Source organism: Desmodus rotundus, chromosome 9 (assembly GCF_022682495.2).
Source record: "Desmodus rotundus isolate HL8 chromosome 9, HLdesRot8A.1, whole genome shotgun sequence".
NCBI classification, from domain to species: Eukaryota; Metazoa; Chordata; class Mammalia; order Chiroptera; family Phyllostomidae; genus Desmodus; species Desmodus rotundus.
The window spans coordinates 109,738,490-109,758,647 of record NC_071395.1 but is presented as its reverse complement, the minus strand read 5'-3'; the positions used below and the strand labels follow the sequence as shown (position 1 = coordinate 109,758,647).

General features: G+C 57.4%; 1 protein-coding gene and 1 long non-coding RNA gene across 3 annotated transcripts; both read right to left on the bottom strand.

The window, feature by feature from the left end:
- Positions 1–99: 99 nt before the first annotated feature.
- On the bottom strand, positions 100–9,491 carry SLC16A5 (solute carrier family 16 member 5). 2 transcript variants are annotated; one of them, XM_053910417.1, is made up of 5 exons: positions 9,456–9,491; positions 7,144–7,399; positions 5,259–5,402; positions 2,403–3,212; positions 100–1,178 (listed from the first exon to the last, which is right to left on the bottom strand). In XM_053910417.1, the coding sequence occupies exons 2-5, from the start codon at positions 7,340–7,342 to the stop codon at positions 928–930; spliced, it is 1,404 nt and encodes a 467-aa protein (XP_053766392.1). In that variant the 5' UTR covers positions 7,343–7,399; positions 9,456–9,491; the 3' UTR covers positions 100–927. The 2 variants fall into 2 exon arrangements, with proteins under 2 accessions (XP_053766392.1, XP_053766391.1); XM_053910416.2 differs by lacking the exon at positions 9,456–9,491 and adding an exon at positions 8,455–9,440.
- Positions 9,487–11,864, bottom strand: LOC128779179 (uncharacterized). The gene is made up of 3 exons (XR_011650420.1): positions 11,641–11,864; positions 10,302–10,489; positions 9,487–9,556 (listed from the first exon to the last, which is right to left on the bottom strand). It is a non-coding gene; the product is annotated as an uncharacterized lncRNA (long non-coding RNA).
- Positions 11,865–20,158: the final 8,294 nt, after the last annotated feature.

The window sequence follows — 20,158 nt, the reverse complement described above, 5'->3', positions numbered from 1 at the left end:
GGCCAACGGGGAGCAGGGGTGGACAGGCAGCCGGCCCAGCCAGCTACTTACCCCAGGGCCAACACCTCTGACACAGCAGGGAGCAGGGAGTAGAAGAGCTTCTGTTACAAAAGCAGCTCTATTTTCAAAGAGGTCATTGGGCCCTGCCTAGTGATCCTTCTCCTCCCTGGTCAGTCAAATGGCTTCCTCAACTCCCCGCCAAAATACCAGGTGGGACAAAGGAGGAAGGGAGACCCTGGAGCAGGGGGCCCCTGAGACTTCACTGACTCTAGGACCCCAGTGAGGTGCTCCCCTCCGATTCTCTGCGCGGATGCCAGGAAAGGTACTCCACCCAACATCTAATCTGCCCAGTCCCCGCAGCCAGGCTGACTCCTCAGCGTGGCCACCCACAGCTGCAGGCCAAACTCCTTCTTTCCAAGGTTCCAATCAGTCAGAGGCCCCGCAACATGCTGGGGTCAGCCCTAAGGGCAAGGGCAGAGTCACTGGGAGGGAGCAGGCAGGAGGGCTCAGGAGGAGAGGCGAGCTCTTTGGAACTGCCTGGACATCAGAGGACAGAGAGATGGCATCAGAGGCATCCAGCTGGACTTGATGGTCTGGTGTGTTGAGTCGCAGCAGCAGCAGTGGGCAGCCAGCTGAGTGGAGTCGGGCATGACAGACCCAAGCAGGGCTCAGACCCACCTTCCTGGGCCCAAGTACCCTGGTGCCCAAGGAAAAAAAGGGAGGAGGACCTGCTCCTGCATTCTGCTCATTGGAAGGAACCCTGAGTCTTCAGAGGCCAGCCTCCAAGGTCACAGCTCCTGGCTGAGTCCCGACAGGCAGAGCCTGGACAGCCTTTGGTTCGGGCGTTCTGGGCAGCACTTCACCTGGTGAAACAGCTGGACATCCTGTTCTTGGGCTGAGGCAGTGGTCACTCACTGACCTCGGGGCTCAGACGCTGGTCACGTACATCGTTTCAGTCCACAGCTGCTTCTCAGAACTGTCTGTGCCCTCCCCAGTGAGGGCCCGCTCCGGGGCAACCTCCTTGGTAGCTGCCTCCCCCTTGGCCTGCGGGGCCTGCTTTTCCTTTTTCCGAAGGGCACAGAAGCCACCACCCATGAAGAGGGCCGCCGAGATGAGGAAGAAGCTTGACATGTAGAAAACGTAGCTGAAGTTGTTGTGAGTGCTGTCCAGGAGAAACCCTGAAGGACCAAGAGCAAGTTAGGCCACTGCCTAGGGCTACCAGCCCCCCACCAACTCCGTGCTCTGCAAGCGCTGGGACTTTATTTTTATCACTGTTGTAGCCCCAGTACCAGGAATTGTGGCTGGCGCCTAGTAGGCACTCAATAAATAGTTGTTAAATGAAAGGGGGAGAGGAAACATTAAACCTACTCTGGCCCAGGCCAGGAAGACTCCCGGGGCTGAAGTGCACTTAAGGGCATGCCTTTCTGACCCTGGTGGCAGGAAGCTAAGCAGACAAGGGCCAGTGGAGTCTGGGACATCTGCTCGGCCACGCCCAGCACTGCCCCCCCCCCCCCCCCCCCCCCCCGTACTTCCTCCCAGAGAGCTCTTTCTACTTGCTGGCTTGCGGAAATCCCTTGGGCCTTTCAACCGCACGCTCAGGGGAAGAGTCCCATCATCTCAGTGTAATGACAGCAGCCGCGTGCTGTCTGTTGACTGCCCCCCAGCACCAAAGGCTTCACAAGCCTTCCCTTCTGCTGCGAAGGGCACACTCTCGCCTGCTCAGCAAGCCCTCTCTCACACGGGCTCGGCTTCCGTATCCGTGCACTTCCCCTGCGCACAGACCACCTTTGCGAGCACAAGGATGTCCCTTTGCTTTAACCCCCAGTGCCCCCACCAGAGGGGAAGTCTGTGCACCCCGTCAGGCGCACCCAGTGGCCGGCACAGGTCCCTGTTGCAATGGTTGTGGCAGGTGTTCTCTTCTGCACTTTGCAGGTGACACTGTGGCTGACAGAGGTAAATGACTTGGCCATGGGCAGGAAGTGGGAGAACCAGGATGTTAATAACAGCAAATCCTTGCTCTGTGCCAGCTTCCCTACTGAGCTCTTTACTGCATAACCTGTGACCCTCACAACAAGCCTACCAGTAGACTCTATTATCTCCTTCACTTTGCTGATAAGAAAACAGGTACAGAGAGAAAGGACAGAGTCAGGTAAGCCTGATAAGCAAACCCCTATTTTTAACTGTTCACACCCTGAGTGCCAGCTAGGGAACAGGCTGGAGCCATTCCCTTGGGGCTCTTGGGAAAATGACAGATTCCAAGTCCCTACCGCTGGGGTGCTGGACAGGGCCCAGATCTGACCAGACTGTTCCCTTGGCCTCACTCCCTTACCCTTGTCTCCCAGGCCACACCCTCAAGCCCCAGCGGCCCTCCCTCCCTCTGTCCCTCCCCTCCTGGGCCTCACCAGCCATGGGGGGAGAGATGAGGATGGAGATGCTCTCCAGGATGGTGCAGAGGCCCAGGGCCCTGGAGAACTGATCAATGGGCACAACGTCCATGAGGACCTGGAAGAAGAGGGCGCCAATCACGCTCATGGACACGCTGTACACCAGGCAGTAGCCCACCAGCACTCGGAAGTCGGCCGACACGGTGCACACCAGGTTGGTGAGCCCGTTGAGCAGGACGGCTAGGCTGAACAGGTACTTGCGGTAGCTGGCGAAGCCCTGCCGCCCTGCCACCAGCCCAGCCATGGGTCGGAGGAAAATGTTGCTAAAGCCGATAATGGAGATGAGCAGGGCCGCTTTGTGTTCGTCCACCCCGTGCCGCATGGCGTAGGGCACCAGGAAGACGTGCGGCAGCGGGAACCCGAGGATCATCCACGCGACACCCAGCGTGAACACTCGGTAGCCTGCGTTGTGCCACAGGATGTCGAAAGCCAGGTAGCGCAGCGTGACCCGGCCACATGCTGCCAGGCAGCCAGGAGTGGGTGTCTTGGTAGGTGGAGAAGGGCCTTTTCTGGTTTCGGGAGCTGTGCTGGTGGCCACCGGCCTCAGGATGGCCCCGCAGACACAGCAGTGGAGAAAAACCCCACCGAAGACGAGGAAGGTGCCCCTCCAGCCCAGGTCCTCCAGGAGGTAGCGGGCGAGCAGCGGCCAGAGTGTGATGCCCAGGGAGACGCCCACTGAGGCCAGTGCGTTGGCCAGCGCCCGCCGGCGGGTGAAATAGAAGCCCAATACGGTGATGGTCGACTGGAAGCTGAAGCACAAGCCCAGGCCTGTGGTGGAAGAGTGGAGACCAGCTTAAGGGTGTTCTGGGGCCTCCCTCTGCACCCACGGTGGGGATCACAGGGTCCTGTCCCATGTCCGCTCTCCTTCCCTCCTAGCCCTGACCCACCTCCAGGTCCCCAGGGACTCAAGGTAGACTCAGCCTGCCTTGCCTCCTCCCTAGAAGCATCCCCGGCCCTCAGATCTGCCCTCCCAGAGGCTCCCAGGGACACACCTGACCCCTTGGCAAAGCACCTGGGTGATCTTTAAAAACTGAAATCAGCCCTGGCTGGTGTGGCTCAGTGGATTGAGTGCTGGCCTGCAAACCAAGGGGCCGCTGGTTTAATTCCCTCCCAGTCAGGGCGCATGCCTGGGTTGTGGGCTGTGTCCCCAGTAGGAGGCGCATGAGAGGCAAGAACACAGTGATGTTTCTCTCCCTCTCTTTCTCCCTCCCTTCCCCTCTCTTTAAAAGTAAATAAATAAAATCTTTTTTAAAAAACCTGAAATCAATTAAGTCTTTCCCCCGCTTAACACCTTCCAGAGACTTCCCATCACACCTAAGAAGAAAGTGTTTACTCTGCCCCAGAGGACTCCGCACGATCTGGCTCCCGGCCACTCTCCCTGCCACTCACGACAATGCAGCCACAGCAGCCTCTTTCCCCTGGACACCAAGCTGCTCCCTACCTCAGGGCATTTGCTGTTTCGGTTCCCCCTGCCAGGAACATACCTCTCCTGACTTTTTCCTCCCAACTCAGCTCAGATGCCACCTCCCCATCCAACTCTGTGCCTGCTACGGCACAGCTGAACATTCTAGAGAGAAAGCTCACAACTACCCATGACCACTGGCCTCAGGCGGGCTATGGGTTGCCCGGGATGCGGATACGTGTCCCTGGTCTGTTTACTCCTCTTCCTCCTGGATGATCTCTGGGCTTTCTTCCTCTTTATCCTCCACATCTCACCCCTCCTCACTCCCAGCTCACAGCCTGCCTTCCTGCCTGTGACAATGGACCATCCGTACTCCCACTCAGGGCCAGCCCTGCATCTTGTCCACTCAAAGGCATATTGCTGTCCACTCCAGCAATTTCCCTCTCCCTCGAATCATCCATTTTCTCTTTTCCAGCTCATTCTCCTTCGTTGTTATTTCTCCCATTAAAAACCAAACCAAACCCTCTCTTGACCCCACAGCCTCTTCTAGATTCCAGCCTGTTGCTGTGCTCCCCTGACACCAAAATTTCTTGAAAGTTCTTATCATCTCAGATGAATCAAATTTCTCTCTTCCTGTTCTCTGTTGAAACCGTTCCAATCAGACTTTTACCACCCCACCCCCCCAGCTCCAGAATTGCTCTTACCCGGGTCTCCAGCCTCTACATTGCCAAACCCAAAGAGTCTGGTCCCCATTCAATCTGAGCTATCAGTGGCTTGACACCATCGATCACTCCCTCTTCCTCTTGAACTTTCTTCATTCAGTTTCTTGAGAACCCCCACCTGTGTGGTTCTCCTACTTCTTTGGCATGTCTCCAAACCCTTCAAACGGCTTCCCATCTCACTACAACTGAACCTCCCTCCAGCCTGGCCCCTCCACCCTACTGGCCACCACTCTGCTCCTTGATACCTCAGGGCCTTTGCACTTGCTGTTCCCTCTGCCTGGAATGCTCTTCCCTACAGAGCCTGGTGGCAGACTCCCTCCATTAGCTCTCTGCCCAAACAGCGCCTTCTATGCAAGGGCATTGCTGTCCGCCTTGTTGAAAGCAGCGCCCTCCCCCAACCCTGCCTATCTGTCTGTCACATTGGGTGTGCTAGACATTCTCCCTTTTCACTTGTTTCACCTCTGCCCACCTTTACCCTCCGCCAGGACGCTGTCACATCCGCTGCCCTGTCTTCTCAAGCACTTGTCACGATCAGAGACAACCCTTCTTATATACCTGTCCCTCCTCCCTCTTTCCTGGGCTCCCTCCAGTGAGCAGCCCCAGAGACGGGGAGCTTTGCCTGCCCTGCCCCCTTGAGCCTGGTGCTCTTTAGCAGGGGCCCAGCAATTCTCCAGATGGGATGACAATCACCTGTGAAGAAACCCGCTGCGATGTAGAGCTGGCTGAGCGTGTGGCTGAAGGAGCTGGCCACCATGCCCAGGCAGGCCAGCGCACCCCCTGCCATCACTGTGGCTCGGCAGCCAAAGCGTCCCACCAGGATGCTGCACAGGGGTCCTGTGGGGTGGAGGCAGGAGGAGCAGGGGTGAGGAACCAGCCAGCAGGTGGCAGCTGACTGAGCAGGTCTGGAGGGAGGGGCAGAGTGAGGTGGGGGGGGGGGCGGGGGGTGGTTCCCGCAGGAACTGGCCAGGCGGCTTGAAGGGCATCAGCCCTGGAGCCTGCAGGCCTGGATCCTGGTGCCCACTCTGCCACACACTGGCCGTGTGGCCTGGGCCAGGCTCTCCCTCTCTGTGCCTCAGTTTCCTGCGCTACAGGATGAGGAATCAGACTGGGTGATGGCCGACCAGGCATGGGCGAGGTGCTGCAAGCGGTCAGTCTGACCCAGACAAGGGTCCCAGGCATGTGCCAGCTTAGCTGACGGTGCTGGGGTGAGGCACTGGGCGTCTCTTTGGCAGGGGAGCTGCTTCTGCCCTGAAGTCACTCTGCAACCTCGGGCAGGCCCTGTACCTTGTACTTGCTTGCTTTCCTCCTCTTTAAAACATGTGGGTGCCAGGGACACTTAGGATCAATGAGCCTTTCACATTTAAAATTTCTATCATACTCTGAAAGAGCATGTCTCAAGTGGATGAGACAGACAGGACTCCCAAGCCAACTGAGATGTTGGAGACTGCTGGGGGGCAGTGAGGACAGCTGGCTGGGGAGTCAGGGTCCCCACTGGATGCCCGGCTCCCAGAGCCTGGCCCACACGACTCTCCATCTGCGTGAAGGAACCCCCTGCGGTTCCCACTTCAGCACCAACCTTGCAGGTGAAGAGGTTGTGTGCTCCGGGTCAGGCCTGGCCTTTCCCCCTGCCCTGAGCCCATGCCCTGGGTGACAGGTTTAGGAGTCATTCCAGCAAAGGTAGCATCTATCACAGCCTGACCTCTCTTCCAGTTGGAGGGAGGGAACTGGAAGGACAAGCAGGTGCCAGGTGCGGGGAGTGGCAGGAGGTGGGCAGGGTGAGGAGGACAGTGGAGGCAAGTACATCTCCGCATAGGGAGCCCTGCAGCCCCATCAGCCCCCACTCCAGTTGACCCGGCCCCCCTGGAGGCTGCCGTCTGTGGAGTCTCCCCAGACAGCAACCAGAACTGAGCCCAAAACTGAGGTGGAGAATGCTCCTGCGTGGCTCCTGACCTTCCTCTAGGGCTGGGGTTGGGGTGAGGTGGTCACAGTCCTGGAGGAGCCAACCACGAAATGAGGGGGCTGCCTTCCCTCCATCTCCCCAGCCCTTGCAACTCCCCCTCTGCTTCCTAGTGAGAGACTCGGCTCTTGCCCTGTCCCCATCTTGCTCCTGGCGTCCTCAACGAGCCCGCTTTCCCCTCCTGAAGCCCGTGAAGGTCTCCAGAATACGAATCATTCACGCTGCTTAGGTCTCCGTACTCAGCATTGCTGAATGTGGTGTGCTCTCGCCTACCATCCCATGTGGGAGGTGGGCGGGATGCTGGGTGCTGTTCCCATAGGGCAGGGCAGAAACCAGGGTTCAGAGTGACCTCCCAGCCACACCCCAGGCCACTCCTCCTCCAGGGGCCCTCAGAGGACTGGCTGTGTATCTTAGGCACTTCCCTGCCTTCACCCCTCCACAGCCTGGCCCAGCCACGCAGGATTCCAGCCAGGGGAGTGGGCCCCGCTGAAATCAGGTGAAATCTTAGGAATTCATCTGGAAAAGCAAAGCCTGTGGCCTCTGGGAGGGGGACCCAGGAGGCCAGGGAGGTCACGGCTCTTCCCCACCGCTCCCAGGGCCCCTCCTCAGGCTGCTTACCGCCGGCGTGGAGTATGGCTGTCAGGATGGAGGGGAACCAGGAGGTCTCGCTGTTGCTGGCCCGGAACTCATGCTGCAGCTCGGTGAAGAAGATGCCGAGGCACGTGGGGAAGCCCAGGGTGAGGCCTTGGGCCACCAAGGAGGCCAGCAGGACGACCCAGGCCCAGGAGCCCTCAGCTCGTTCTAGCGCCTGGGGCATCCTCTGCTGGGAACACAGCCACAGCCTCGATGCCACTGCTGCCAGGGCCTGGGCTGCCTGGGGAGGGGACAGAATGAAGCTACCAGCTCTCCCCCGGCTCACCTGCCACCTTTCCTGGGTGGCTGAAACTGTCCCTTCCTCTTGCCTCAGCACCTGGTATCAGAGGAGCACAACCCCTTCTGGGAGGCGGCCAGAGGCCCACGCGTTGGCTGTGGCATCTGCTTTCACCTACTTCCCAGAGCCAGCCCGGCAGGTGGGGCAGGTAGGTGAGGTATCAGCGGGACAAGGCAGGTGACTGGAATTCTTTCTGGTCTAACATCACTTAGTGGTCAGCAGGGGCCACTTCCTGGCCCAGACTTGGGCCCCCCGCACACAGCAAGCAGTCAGTAACTGCTTGTAGAATGGAGCAGATCTCTAGGGCCAGTGCGGTCCCACGGGCCCCACAGACAGACACACACACACACGTCCACTAAGAACGGGGCTTCCTGCACACAAACGCAGACTGTGGCAATGCCACGGCCACAGCGAAGTTCACTGTCAGCGCTCTTGTGAGGGCCAGGGCAAGCAAGCTGGTGCTGGGTGCGGCCAAGGAGGGTACACAGGGCAGCTCAACAAGGGCACGAGACAAGCAGCGTTCTGGGAGGAGGCAGGGTCTCATCCGGAAGCCCTCCGACAGCCCCCTGCGACGCTCCTTTCACAAAGAGCCATGGCCCAGAGTCAAGTTCCACAGGTGTGCTGAATAACGAGCTACCACCTGCAAGGGCTTCTCCGAGCACCCCTCACGCACATAACACGCACTCACAGATGCACACACAGTCACAGATCGACACATTTCAAGGCACAGGTTCACACACGTGCACAAGTGTAGACACCCACTTACATAGACATACCCAGGGAAGTGCAAAGGTACACAATCGAACGCACAGAGATAGCACCCCCCTCACACCTTTCACTCAGGACGGTCTTAGTTCCTTGCCACCACCAGGCCACTCCCTCTCATCCCAAAAGCCACCATAACCAGACCTAGAAGCCCCAGTCCCCTCCCCAGAGGCAGAGCCCTTTCCCAGCCCCCTTGCTCCATCCAGGCTCTCCCCAGTGCCCTCTGACCTCACCTACACACAGGGCTCTAGCTCCAGCAGGCGATGGGAGCCACTTCCGCCTCCGTCAAGCCAAGGGGCCCATGAGCAACTGTTCCTACAGCCTCCCTCCTTCCAGCCCCAGGTCCAGGGAAAATCCATGGAAACCCAGGAAACTCTCGGAAATATGAAACCCCTCTTCCTGCCAAGCCCAGTGGCCCACACCTTTCCCCCAGGCCCAGCAGCTGTAAAATGGCACCTAAGCTGGATCCACCCTAAAATGACTCCTTCCCATGCTCCAATTCCTTCTTGGGGTACAGCCTGCCAAGGCGAATGTCCCATTCATCCCAGCCCTCAGGGTGTGTGTGTGTGTGTGTGTGTGTGTGTGTGTGTGTGTGTGAGCAAATGTGTGTGTGGCCTTGTGTGGGCCAGGAGCACCTCCTGGCCTCCTGGCTCCTGTACATGACACTGGCCCGAGAGATCCCCTCAGCCCCGACCCGCCCGGCCCAGCTTCAGTCTGGGAAAACCTCAGATGCCGCTCCTCTAGCAAACTGACTTTCGTCCCTTCCACGATTTCTGTTCCCTCAGCAAATGGAAAGGCCACCAATGCCACTTGATCCTCTCTACGGTGACCTAAATGTCACCACACCCTTCTCCACAGCTCGCCCCTCCTCCCAGACACATCCTGGACACATCCTGGTCTCTCACCCTTCTGGGACCTGCCATTTTCCAATCTTCCTCCCAGAGGGGCCACCAGCCTTCCTCTGCAGCCCTCACCTCCTCCTGCTCTTCCCTCCCGGCTCCCTTTCAGGGCGGCAGCACACTGTCACTGAGCGAGACGTGGCAGGGAGGAGAGGAGATTGGAGAAGAGTCCAGCCACCAGCCCCCCCTCCCCAGCTCTTGTCTCTTCTTGTTCATTCTTGTCCTGTCCCTCCACGGAGAGGTCCCTCTCTAGTGCCCTGCTCTGGGCAGTACCTCTGGGGATTTTTGTCCAGGATTCTGACTTTCAGTCTGCACCCACCCCTCCAGAAACTTACGGTGTGGCCGGCTCTTCACAGCTCCCTGCGGCCTGCGGCCTGCGGCCTCCAGGAGGATCAGTGTCTAGGAACTGCTAGCCGCCTTTGCCCTCTCTTTTATTCTTTGGGGGAAGGGAAGGAGAAAGAGAAGGAGAAACATCAATGTGTGGTTGCCTCTCACATGGCCCCCCACTGAGGACCTGGCCTGCAACCCAGGCCCTGACTGGGAATCGAACCGTCGACCATTTGGTCCTCAGCCCAAGCTCAATCCACTGAGCTACACCAGCCACCAGCTAGCTCCATACATAGCTTTTAAGTCCAGCCCCTCCCTCAGCAAGCTGCCCGCCTCACCACCACCAGCTTGGCTACAGTGCTGGTTCCTCCGAAATCCCTAGCCTGAGAGAAGTCTGATTCGCCCTTTAAGATTCAGCCCCGGTGGCATCGCTAGGAAGCTACCCTGACCCACACCCCCAGCTGGGCTAGATCCCCTTCCTGTTTTCTCTCCTTAATAGTGGTTTTCAGCTGCCTGCTGGTGAGGCTCAGCGGATTGTGTCGACCTGCAGACCGAAGGGCCGCTGGTTCAACTCCCAGTCAGGGCGCGTGCCTGGGCTGCGGGCTGGGGACACTTAAGTGGCGGCCACACATCGATGTTTCTCTCTCTATCTTTTCCCCTCTCTCTAGAAATAAATAAATAAAATCTTTTTAAAAAACAGTGGTTTTCACACCACATTGGAGTGGTTCAATCCTTTGTTTACCGTGTCCCCCCTCGCCTGTCCCCCTACCCCCCGCTTTTACACTATAAGCATCTGTTCACAAACTCCCGCCCAGCCTCTGGCAGAGTACAAAAATAATATTAACGTGACCCACCTGTGTCCCCCAGATGGCAGGCAAGTCCAGTACCAAGGGTGACCTGGCTTTCTGGCAGGCAGGCCCATTCCAGAAGACTCGAGCGGAGTAGGGATGAGATGGGGCCGGGGACTCTGGCTTCGCCTCTGCCCCAGCAGGGAGGTGATCTTGTCTTTGTACAGGGAACCATGAGTCACCACCGCCGCCTGCTGTGCGGTTGGGACAAGGAGGGAGATGTGGCTGGAGATACTTCACTCTCACTTCCTGGGACGGGAGGTGAGCCGCCTTCCACCCACCTCAGCCCTCAGGGATCCCCGACCCCCACCCAGAGGAGACCACCTTCACACCCAGGTGGCAATGCTAGCATGACATCACACAGCCTCAGGCCTGGTTTCAGGCCTCCTGAGAAGACAGAGGCCTTGCTAGGCCCTCAGAACCCTCTCCTGCCCATCTGAGTTTGCAAGCAGGGTCAGAAGGATGAGCGGATGCTCTCCCGCAGGGCCTTGGGGTTCCCCAGCTGCTATGCAGAGTGGAGAGGTCTCTTTCTCTTTCTTCCTCTGCCCTGCTCTCTTCCCTCCATCAGGGGGAAAAGGGGAGCCACGGGCCCCAGAGCAGCAAAAGGATGAGCAGCCCCCCCGCAGCCCCTGGAGACCCCTCTGTCACCAAACCACATACATGTCAGGCAGTAACCCACACCTGGAGCCCAGGACACAGGAGGGACAGCAGTAGGTCTCCCTGCTGGGCCCGGAGAGCTGCAAGGGCATCTTGAACTTGGGTCCACCAGCCCTCAAAACCCTGCACCTGGCAAGGGCCCCAGGAAGAAGGAGGCAATTCCAGAGGTCGGCAAGCTGGGGCAAGTCTCCCTGTCCCTTCTTGGTCCCTGAACATGCCCTACCTTTTCCACAGGGGCCTGCTGACAACTGCCTGGGAGGGGGATGGGATGTGCAACAGAAATCCACGACCTCTGGTCACCCCGGGGCCGCGTCCCTGCCCTCGGGATCTCGTTTCCACTGGACTTCCCACCCTCCGCTGGACGGCGCCTCTCTGGGTGGGGCTTCGGGGCGTCCAGGCAGCGCCCGCGTGCCCATTTCAGGCCGGGCCTGGGGGCTGCCCGTCCCCTGGGTCCCCAGGCCGCGGAGGGCAAAGAGTGGCTTTGGAGAGACCCCGTCTGGGGGGCACCCCCAGCCACCCAGGACTGTGCGAGTCCAGGAACCGGGACAAAAAGGCTTTTCCGGATCCTCACCCTCGACAGGCGGGAAGGGGCCCGGGAGGCCCAGAGCGGGGCGGATCTGCCCCGCGCAGACGGAGACCCCGGCGGGGGACGCCTTGGGGGCCGTGGGGGGCCCGGGAGCCCGCTTACCGGCTCGCACGGCCCCGGCGTACCGACAGCTCCGCTCCCGCCGAGCGCGGCTTCCTGAGGTCCGGCCCGGCCCTCCCGCGGGGACCGGCCAGGCGCCGCGGCCAGGGGGAGGCGGGCCGCAGGGCGCCGGTGGGTGGGACCGCCTCGGAGCCTCCGGGAGTAGGGGCGGGACGCCTGGCCTCGAGGTGGGAGGGCGTGCCGTGGCGTGGCCAGGGCCGCCACCCCTGCCCCCAGCCCGGTCCCCTCCTCCGAGGGGCCGGGCCGTCCAGCAGCCGGGGTCTGACCCCGGCCCGGCAGTTCCTTTGCACGTCGTTAGCATGTAATTTGCGTAGGCCATAGGCTCGCTCTTCAGCTTCCCGATTTTAGAGTCCCGGGGTCCAGGACCGCAGGGGTCCGAGAGAGAAAGCGAGGGATGAACCTGATTAAGAAGACTCCATCTCCCAGCAGGAATGGAGTGGAAGGCCAGGGTGGAGGGTTCCTTCTTTGGGGGCTTTAGATGCCCAGGGGTCCTTCCAATGAAAGCCTAGAGCTGGGAGGGCCACATCCAGGGGAACCCAGGCAGGCAGCTGAGGGGGAGTAGAAAAGAAAGCGAAACCCCTCAGCCCTGGGAGCCGCTCAGAAGACGCCCACCACGTCCGAATGCACCTTCAGAACCACGAGGCCGTCCACCGTCGCCCTCAGCTGGCCGGCCTTGATATGCACTGGTCAAAAAGTACTCAATTACGACAGAGCTGCAGTCATCAACACGGTGGCACCGGCAGAGGGGTAGACAGGTAGATCAATGGGGTAGAACTGAGAATAAACCCTTACATTTACAGTCAACTGATTTTCTGCAAGAGTGCTGAGACAAGCCAATGTAGCAAGAACGGTCTCTTTAACAGTTGGTGCTGGAACCACTGGATACCCACAGGTGAAAGAACGAGGTTAGACTTCTCCCTCCCACCACGTAAAGGAAAACAAGGACCACAGAAGGAAAGGTGAGGATTAAAACTCTTCAGGAGAAGACATAGGAGTACATTTTCATGATCTTGGATTAGGCAGTGGGTTCTTCAATACGACACCAAAAGCTCAAGTGACAAAGGAAAAACCACCCGTAAAGTGGACATCAACCAAATGGAAAACTCATGTGCATGAAGGACACCGCCATGAAGTGAGAAGATCACTCTCAGAATGGGTGAGAATATGTGCAAATCACACACCGGAGAAGGGACTTGCCTTGAGAACTGGTACAGACAGCTCAACAATGAAAAGACAACCTCATTAAAAGTGGGCAAAGGGCCTGAGTGGATAGTTCCCCCAAAGAGGATACACAGTCGGCCAACAAGCACAGGAAAAAAGATGCTCCGCATGTTTATTCATCAGGGAAGTGCAAATCAACCCACAAGGAGATACCACGTGCCAGCCGCCAGGATGGCTTAATTTCTGGGTTTCTCACGCAAGAGATCCTTGTGTCAGGTGCTAAGGCATGCCTGAGATGTCATAAGTCACCACGCTGCCTGTGGCTCATTTTTTCGCTGACTGCCTCCATGCTGGCTGCTGTGGGCTCTGACCGGGGAGTATATTCAGTTTTAACTTGAAGGTCTGTGGATGTAAACCTTGGGAGGAGGGGATGGGATCTGTTAAGATTTATTTGGTGATCCTAGGGGACTCCGTGGTAATGGAAAAATAATAATAAAGATTATACATATATATAAAAATTATATATATATATATATATATATATATATATATATAAAGATTTATCTTAAGATCCTATAGAGATGAGCCCAGACTTGGGGATCCTGTATGGGGGACAGAAAGGGTATACCTAGGGGTCTGCATGATCTTGGCATGCCTTACCTCAGCTTGGTCGGGTGCTGTGAGCGGCAGCACCCACCCCGGGTACTGAGACAGGCCGGATGCAGCCTCCCACCCCCTCCCTGGGTCCTCTGGCAGGACCCAGGGACATCCTGGAGGATCTTACCCTTTCTGAAAAAATCAAACAGGGAGGTTTCCCAGGGACCCCACTGCCCTCTGGGGGGCCCCACTTTAATCTTCGACCTGTACTTCATCAAGGTAAAATCGATAGATTTGTGGGGACACCCCCACCACCACGCCGGACTCTGGGTGCTTCTCTGGCTTGAGGCTCCCAGCAGTCTGGGCCACGATCGCTGTAGCTGCAGCACTCCGAGCCAGGCCCTCGGGAGCCCACAGGCAGTCCCCAGCCTTCCCCAGCCTCCCTCTGTGACTCTGTCCCCAGAGAGCAGGTCTCAGCACACAGCCTGGTTTTGTTGGGCCTCTGACAGTTGTCAGTGAGGGGAGAGTGACCAGGGACCCAGACTGGAGGGGTCATCATACTATAGATAAGGGAACTGAGGCACTTCCTCAAAGAGAAAGGGACGCACTTGCTCAAAGTCATAAATCTTTAGAAATTAACAGTGAATAATTAGTACTTAATAGCATAATTGCCATACACCAGTAATAACAGGCCACCGTCACATCCTATGTGACTCGGAGCCCCCTGAGAGCTTTCCCTGTGTGTGGTTTTGTTCCTTTCCTGGAACACTCTATCCTGATGATCCTTGTTTACCTGGTTGGCCTGCGGGTGTCAGCTTATAAGCGTCTTCCTCCAGGAAGGCCTCCCAGACCTCCCGAGTTGAGGCATTAATCGTGCTGGGTGTTATGTGTCTCCCCCACGAAGCTCCCTAAGGCTTGCCCTGCTGATTAGTGCTTCCCCAACACTTAGCACAGTGCGCAGCACAGGGTAATAATTACTCTAACAATAAGGGTCCCACGTACGCAGCGTGGTTGGTTCTCAGTTGCCGCGGTCCAGCTGTAGCAGGGTCCAGGGGTTCCTGAAAGGTGGGTAAGGTGTTGGCGATGGGAGACAGACGACATCACGCCTCAGAGGACAGTGAAGCTCTGTTCCGTTTATTGCAAGGACAAGCAGGTTTTTATATTTTCATTTTAGGCATTGATTAACATTTGCGGTTAGGCGAAGCAGAAAAACTTACTCAGATATCCGACAATTAAAAATAGCTGTATGTACAGAGCTTGAATGTCTTATTGTTTATTAAAGTTCTCAGAATCTGTCATGGGGCGTAAGGATGCGCTAGACTGAGTAGAGGTTATAGGAAATTTATTATAAGGCCTTTGTGATGTCTAACTTAGCGATCTATCTTTTCTGTCTGAAATGTTTTTCTATGTACTGTGGACTCTGACTCCCTGGTAACTTTCTCCGTGCTTAGTTTGTAATAGCTAACCAGCTTCTCTTAGTTCTTTGCCTGTCTAATTCTAATTGATATCTATTTTTCTATTCAAGGTAAAGGAGGGGCTGTTCTCCACCAACTTTTAGACATTCAGGGGCTATTTCATTAGAGGGGATAATTTCTTACTCAGGTTTATAAACACATTGTTTAAACAATTTGGGCATGATTCAGTAGTCTGGGGAGAACTAGTTGTCCCTTCAGAAGTTCCCTCAAGGTTCGAGCCTCTTTCTCCTCGTGGCCTGTTCTCATGGGAATCAAGGTTCAAAGTAAGACCACAAATAATACCAACAAGGAAGTTACTAAGAGCAATCCCAGGAAAATTACCGCCCCCCTTTGTATGCCACATTCTCCTCCAGAAAGATGGATTCCTTGAATTCCTTCTTTCCACGTCCGGACCTTGTCAGACAACATGGGTGGAAGAGGACATGACACTCGGTGCTGTCCAGGTACTGACTCATCGGCTGAATGAAGGAATTGAGTATCGCTCACCCAAGTCACTCCCTCATTCCTGGATCTTAACACTCCAATCCTCGAGCCTAGGGTCCTTTAAAAATATTTAATTACTTGAAAGCTCTGGGATGGGCTCCTGGTCTTTACCTCTCTCCAGCTCTTGGCCTCTGCTGGGACTCTCTGGTATGCCTGGCGTAGCCAGGGTGCCCTCTGCTGGAAGAATGGGGACAAGGTCTGTTCCAGCTCTGGATGCTGCAGGTGGCTGGGCAGCTCCATGCCTGCACCTGCCTGTTCACAGCCCCTTCTTCGCCAGCTCCAGGGCATCTTCTGCGTCCTTTCTCCACGTCACCCCCTCTGCCTATTTGCACAGCATAGGTGGAAGCCTGTCAGCTGGCCCCCGAGTGCTAGGCTGTGCCACCCATTTCCCCCAATACCCCTTGAAGTCAGATCTGATGAGCAGTCTGTCCCAGGGTTGGCCATAGAGGCTGGCTGTGATGTTGGGGGACCCACTCCCCCACCCCACTCTAATCTAGCCTCACCCCCTGGGAGGGGACAGAGATGCCTAAATCTCTCCCGTTCAGGGGCAGCAGAATGCCTATCGCCGAGCCCGGGCTGGGGCACAGGACAAGGGAAACCTCAGGGCGACCTCACACCTCCTGACCTGGGGGTGTCCTTGCGCAGAGCCCTGTCCCGATTTCAGCTGTGTGGGAAGGGGCGGTGGTCCTAAATCAGGCAAGCAGTGGGCCTGGAACCGCAAGCCTGGGCACAGCCCACACTCCGAAGGCCCCAGCCGAGGGAGAGGCTGTTGGAGTGGTGCTCTGGGGCTTTGGGGCCACCCCTCGACCTGAACCCCCTCCCTTCCCTGTCTCCTCCTTCCCCCTTCTCTTACCCAGACTGCCCTCCAGCCCACATCCTCTCTCTGAAGTTCTGCCCCCCGCCAACCCCGTCTGGAGACCTGCTCATGGTCACTCTGACTCAGCCTGTCCCCACACTACCTTCCTCTTCAGCCCAGGTGCCACCTCCACTCTTTGACCCAGTCAGGAGCCTCATCTTTAAGTCCGGCTTATCGTCAGTTCTCCCGTCTGCAGCCTTGCTCAAGTCTTATCTCTTCCTGACGCTGGGCCAGTTCAGGCCCCCATCGCCCGGATGCTGAGCCTCGATAGGATCTCCCAGCTCAGCCTCCCTGTCTGGACTCATCTTCCCAAAGCGCCCGTTTTCAGGGCCTGCGGCGGAAAGCCTCATTTTGCCCACGCCTTGGCGGGCTCCGGTCTGCACACCCGTTTCCCAGCTCTCTCAGCCCGTGTGCCCGACAGCTCACCCGTCAGACTGGTCTCCCCGCCACCCACCCACAACCCTTACCTCCTGCCTTGTGCCCTCATGCCCTTGTCTCACCGCCAGCGCCCTCCCTCTCGCTCAGCCTGATCCCGGCCACCCAATGCCCTCCAAATTGTCCTCAAACAAACCGGACAGACGCCGCTCTGCTGAGGGTCTCACTCCACGGTGCTCAGATCGCTCCAGAATCGAGTTCGCATTCCTTCCGTTCCCTCACCTCCTTCCTCCTGGGTTCTGCCCTTCCTCTGCCCAGCCCTGACCCGAGTCTCATCACCTCCCTGCCCCCACTCAGGCGCTCCCCCACTGCCCTGTATAATCCCCACTGTTTGCAATGACAAAGGCCTAGTGCCACCTCCTCTGGGGAGTCCTCCCTGGCAGCCCCTGAGTCAGGACCACTCAGGGGACTATCTGCTCTGGGGTCTTCAGTGCCTGGAAGGACCGTACCCAGGGGGGAGGGGGACACAAAGACTACAACTATTCATTCTGTCTCGATTCCGGAGGCCTGACGTCCAAGATCAAGGTGTTGGCAGGGAAGGTTCCTCCTGGAGACTCTGACGGATGGAGAATCCGTTCCATGCCTGTCCCCTAGCTTCTGGTGACGCCACGCCATCCTTGTCCTCCCTCGGTTAGTAGACACATCACTCCAGTCTCTGCTCTGTCTTCTGTCTGGGTCTGTCTGTCTCCATGTCTCTGTTCTCGTATAAGGACACCGGTCACTGGGTTAGGGTCCACCCTACTCCAATAGCACCTCATCTTAATCACATCTGCAGAGACCCTGTTTTCAAGTAAGGTCACATTCTGAGGTTCCAGGTGGACATGAATTTGAGGAGCACACTATGTATTAGCTTCCAAGCTGTACAAAAAGAGGCAATAGGCCACAGTTTGCTGACTCCTGATGTAAACAATTCCGTGATTGATCTTTCTGTCCCGTGATCACTAGATCACACGCTCCGTGAGGACAGGGACTTCAGCAGTCTCAGCTCACTCCTGCGTCCCCTACTGCCTCATAAGCAGGAAGAATATTCCTCCCTCTTTTCTACTGCCACCACCCCAGCTCAATGAATATTTGTTGAATAAATAAAAATAGCTAGGTACATAGGTCAATTCACTAATGAGGTGGATACTATTATTACTTTACTTTTTTCCAGATGAGGCATCGAAGGCACAGAGAGGTTAAGTAACTTGTTCAAGGTCACACAGAGTTGTAAGTGGCAGAGCCAGGATTTGAACCCAGGCAGTCCGGCTTTGGAGTCTGTGTGCTTAACCACAACATAGTGTTTGTTGAGGGCTGTCATGGAGGCAAAATCAGTAGGATGTGGCCAATCAACCTGCCCCCACCCCAGCCAGACACCACCCTGCCATCCCTCGGGCACACGCTCCACGTGCCGAGTCAGCTTCTCTTCTTCAGGAACACCTGCTGCAGGACGGCTCCTGGGTCACCACTTCCCTGAAGAGGCTTTATCAGTGTGTGGCTAGAAGTGCAGGTCTGCCCCCCCAACCCTGACCAAGCTACTGTCTTGCTTCCCACCACATCCCCCACGGGGAGCCCTGTGCCTGACGCACAGAAGCCACTCCAGGGACATTTGTGGAGCATCAGAGCAACCCGGACAGGACCCTAACCATCCACATCTCCAGTGTGTGTGAAATACAAAAGCCCCAAAACACACGTCCTCCAGGCAGGGAGAAGCTCCCTGTGAGCGAGGAAGATTCAGCTTCCGGAAGTACTTGGCAAGGAACCCAAGCTTTTAAATGGGTGCCCTTGGGCTTGTCACTTTGTGCTTTATTTTGGCAAGGGGTGACCGGCCTAACGACTGTTACTCTCTTTCCACTTGAGGTGTGGGTGTGCGTGCACCACTGGTAACAACAGGGCCATTTGGGGCATGACTGTTCTGAGCACTGCAGGACATTTGTGTCCCTGACACCTCCCCCTGGCCCGGGTACAAATTCCAGTAATGCCCTCCAGGCATGGGAGACCCTCACCTGGGGTGAGGCAGGTGAGGCAGGTGAGGCCGGTGCCTGGGGCTCACAATTTACAGAGGTGCCAATGAAACTCGGTAACCAAGGTAATGCAATGCAAGGGTTTCCAAGAAAGCGAGATCAAACAAACCATGGCCAGGGGAGCGGCCACCTGGTTTCACGAATAAAACCGTGTTGGACTCAGGACCCTCATCGGGCCAGGGGCCTGGGGCAGGTAGTGCAAGCGCCAGGTCTGGCCTGTAGTTGTAACTTTGAGATTCTGTCCATCGTGGATCCGGCGTTAATTTTGATTTTGTAAAAGATTGCACTCAAACATTATCTATCTGGGATCCTGAGGTTTTTGGCACCGCCCTGTGAGTTTTGTACCTGAGGTGAGTGCCTCGCTTGCCAAGCCCTGGCTCTGCTGGAAACAGACCGTTTCCCGGCCACCTGGGCTGAGAAGCCCCGGGAGTGCGTTTTCCGCGGTGTGTATGAAGGGCATCTCTACCCCGGCCGTTTCATGGATCAGGAAACAGGCTGAGAGAGGCGCGTGTCCATCTCCTCCCGCATCTGCTGCAGGGTCCTCAGCCTCCCAGAATCTTCAGGCTGCAGAGGAAGCCGAGGCGGAAACAGAGGAGGGATAGGCGGGTCCCCTGAACCTGCCTGGGTGTGCTGGGCACCTGGGCTGAGCTGCGGGAGGGAGCAAAGGGACAACAGCAGGGAGAAGGACGGGGGTGAGCAGTCCCACTAGGGCCTCTGGCACCCAGCCCGACCTGTCCCAGGAAAGGACCTGGGTGGGCCCCACACTGCAGCCTCTGGAGGAGTCCCTTCCATCCTCGGGTCAGCGCTTGTGCAGCACCTGCTCTGTGGCAGGGTGGAGGCCGCGATGAAGGAGCCCGCCGCACCTAGCCTCACAGAGAGTTCCCCCCAGAAACACACAGGTGCCAGGAGGGACAGATGCGGACGGTGTTACGGGAGCACAGAGAAGGGGGCCCCGCTTGGCTTTGGAAGACTTCACCACTGGCTTCTGGGAACACAGCCCCTCCCAGCTGAGTCTCCAGGATGGAGGAGGAGAAAGTAATGAGTAAGTGAGCAGGAGTAAGAAAGGCGGTAAGGGTGGAAGAGAGCTCTGGGCAGAGGGGACAGTGGGAGCAAAGGCCAGCGGGCGAGACGACCTGGGAGGCATAATGGAGTGGGGGCTGGTGATGAAGTCCAGGAGAGTGACTGGGGACTGCCTGTGACAAGGAGCTGGGGGTGGGAGGGGGTGGGACGGGGCCAGCAGGGTAGCTGGAGATGGTCCACCTCCCTTCAGCTGGTGGGACCCGGTCCAGGTTGCTCCCAGGTGCCTTCCTCACAGGAGAAGTGCTGAGTGGAGCTGGTGCTGTCTTAGGGGAGAGGCCCCACTGTGTGCCAGGCAAGGCCCCTACCCCAGGCTCCCACAGGCAGACACCCTCTCTGTTTCACCCCATCCTCTGAAAGGCATCACTGGGGCGAGGGAAGGGTTAAGGCTCGTGCCCTAGGCTTCTCCCTTT

Excerpts from the sequence above, each read along its gene's own strand:
- SLC16A5 (XM_053910417.1), bottom strand. The coding sequence starts at position 7,342 with ATGCCCCAGGCGCTAGAACGAGCTGAGGGCTCCTGGGCCTGGGTCGTC. Across the intron at positions 5,403-7,143 it reads AGCCATACTCCACGCCGGCG|GACCCCTGTGCAGCATCCTG; the intron begins GTAAGCAGCCTG and ends TCCACCCCACAG. Across the intron at positions 3,213-5,258 it reads CGCAGCGGGTTTCTTCACAG|GCCTGGGCTTGTGCTTCAGC; the intron begins GTGATTGTCATC and ends CTTCCACCACAG.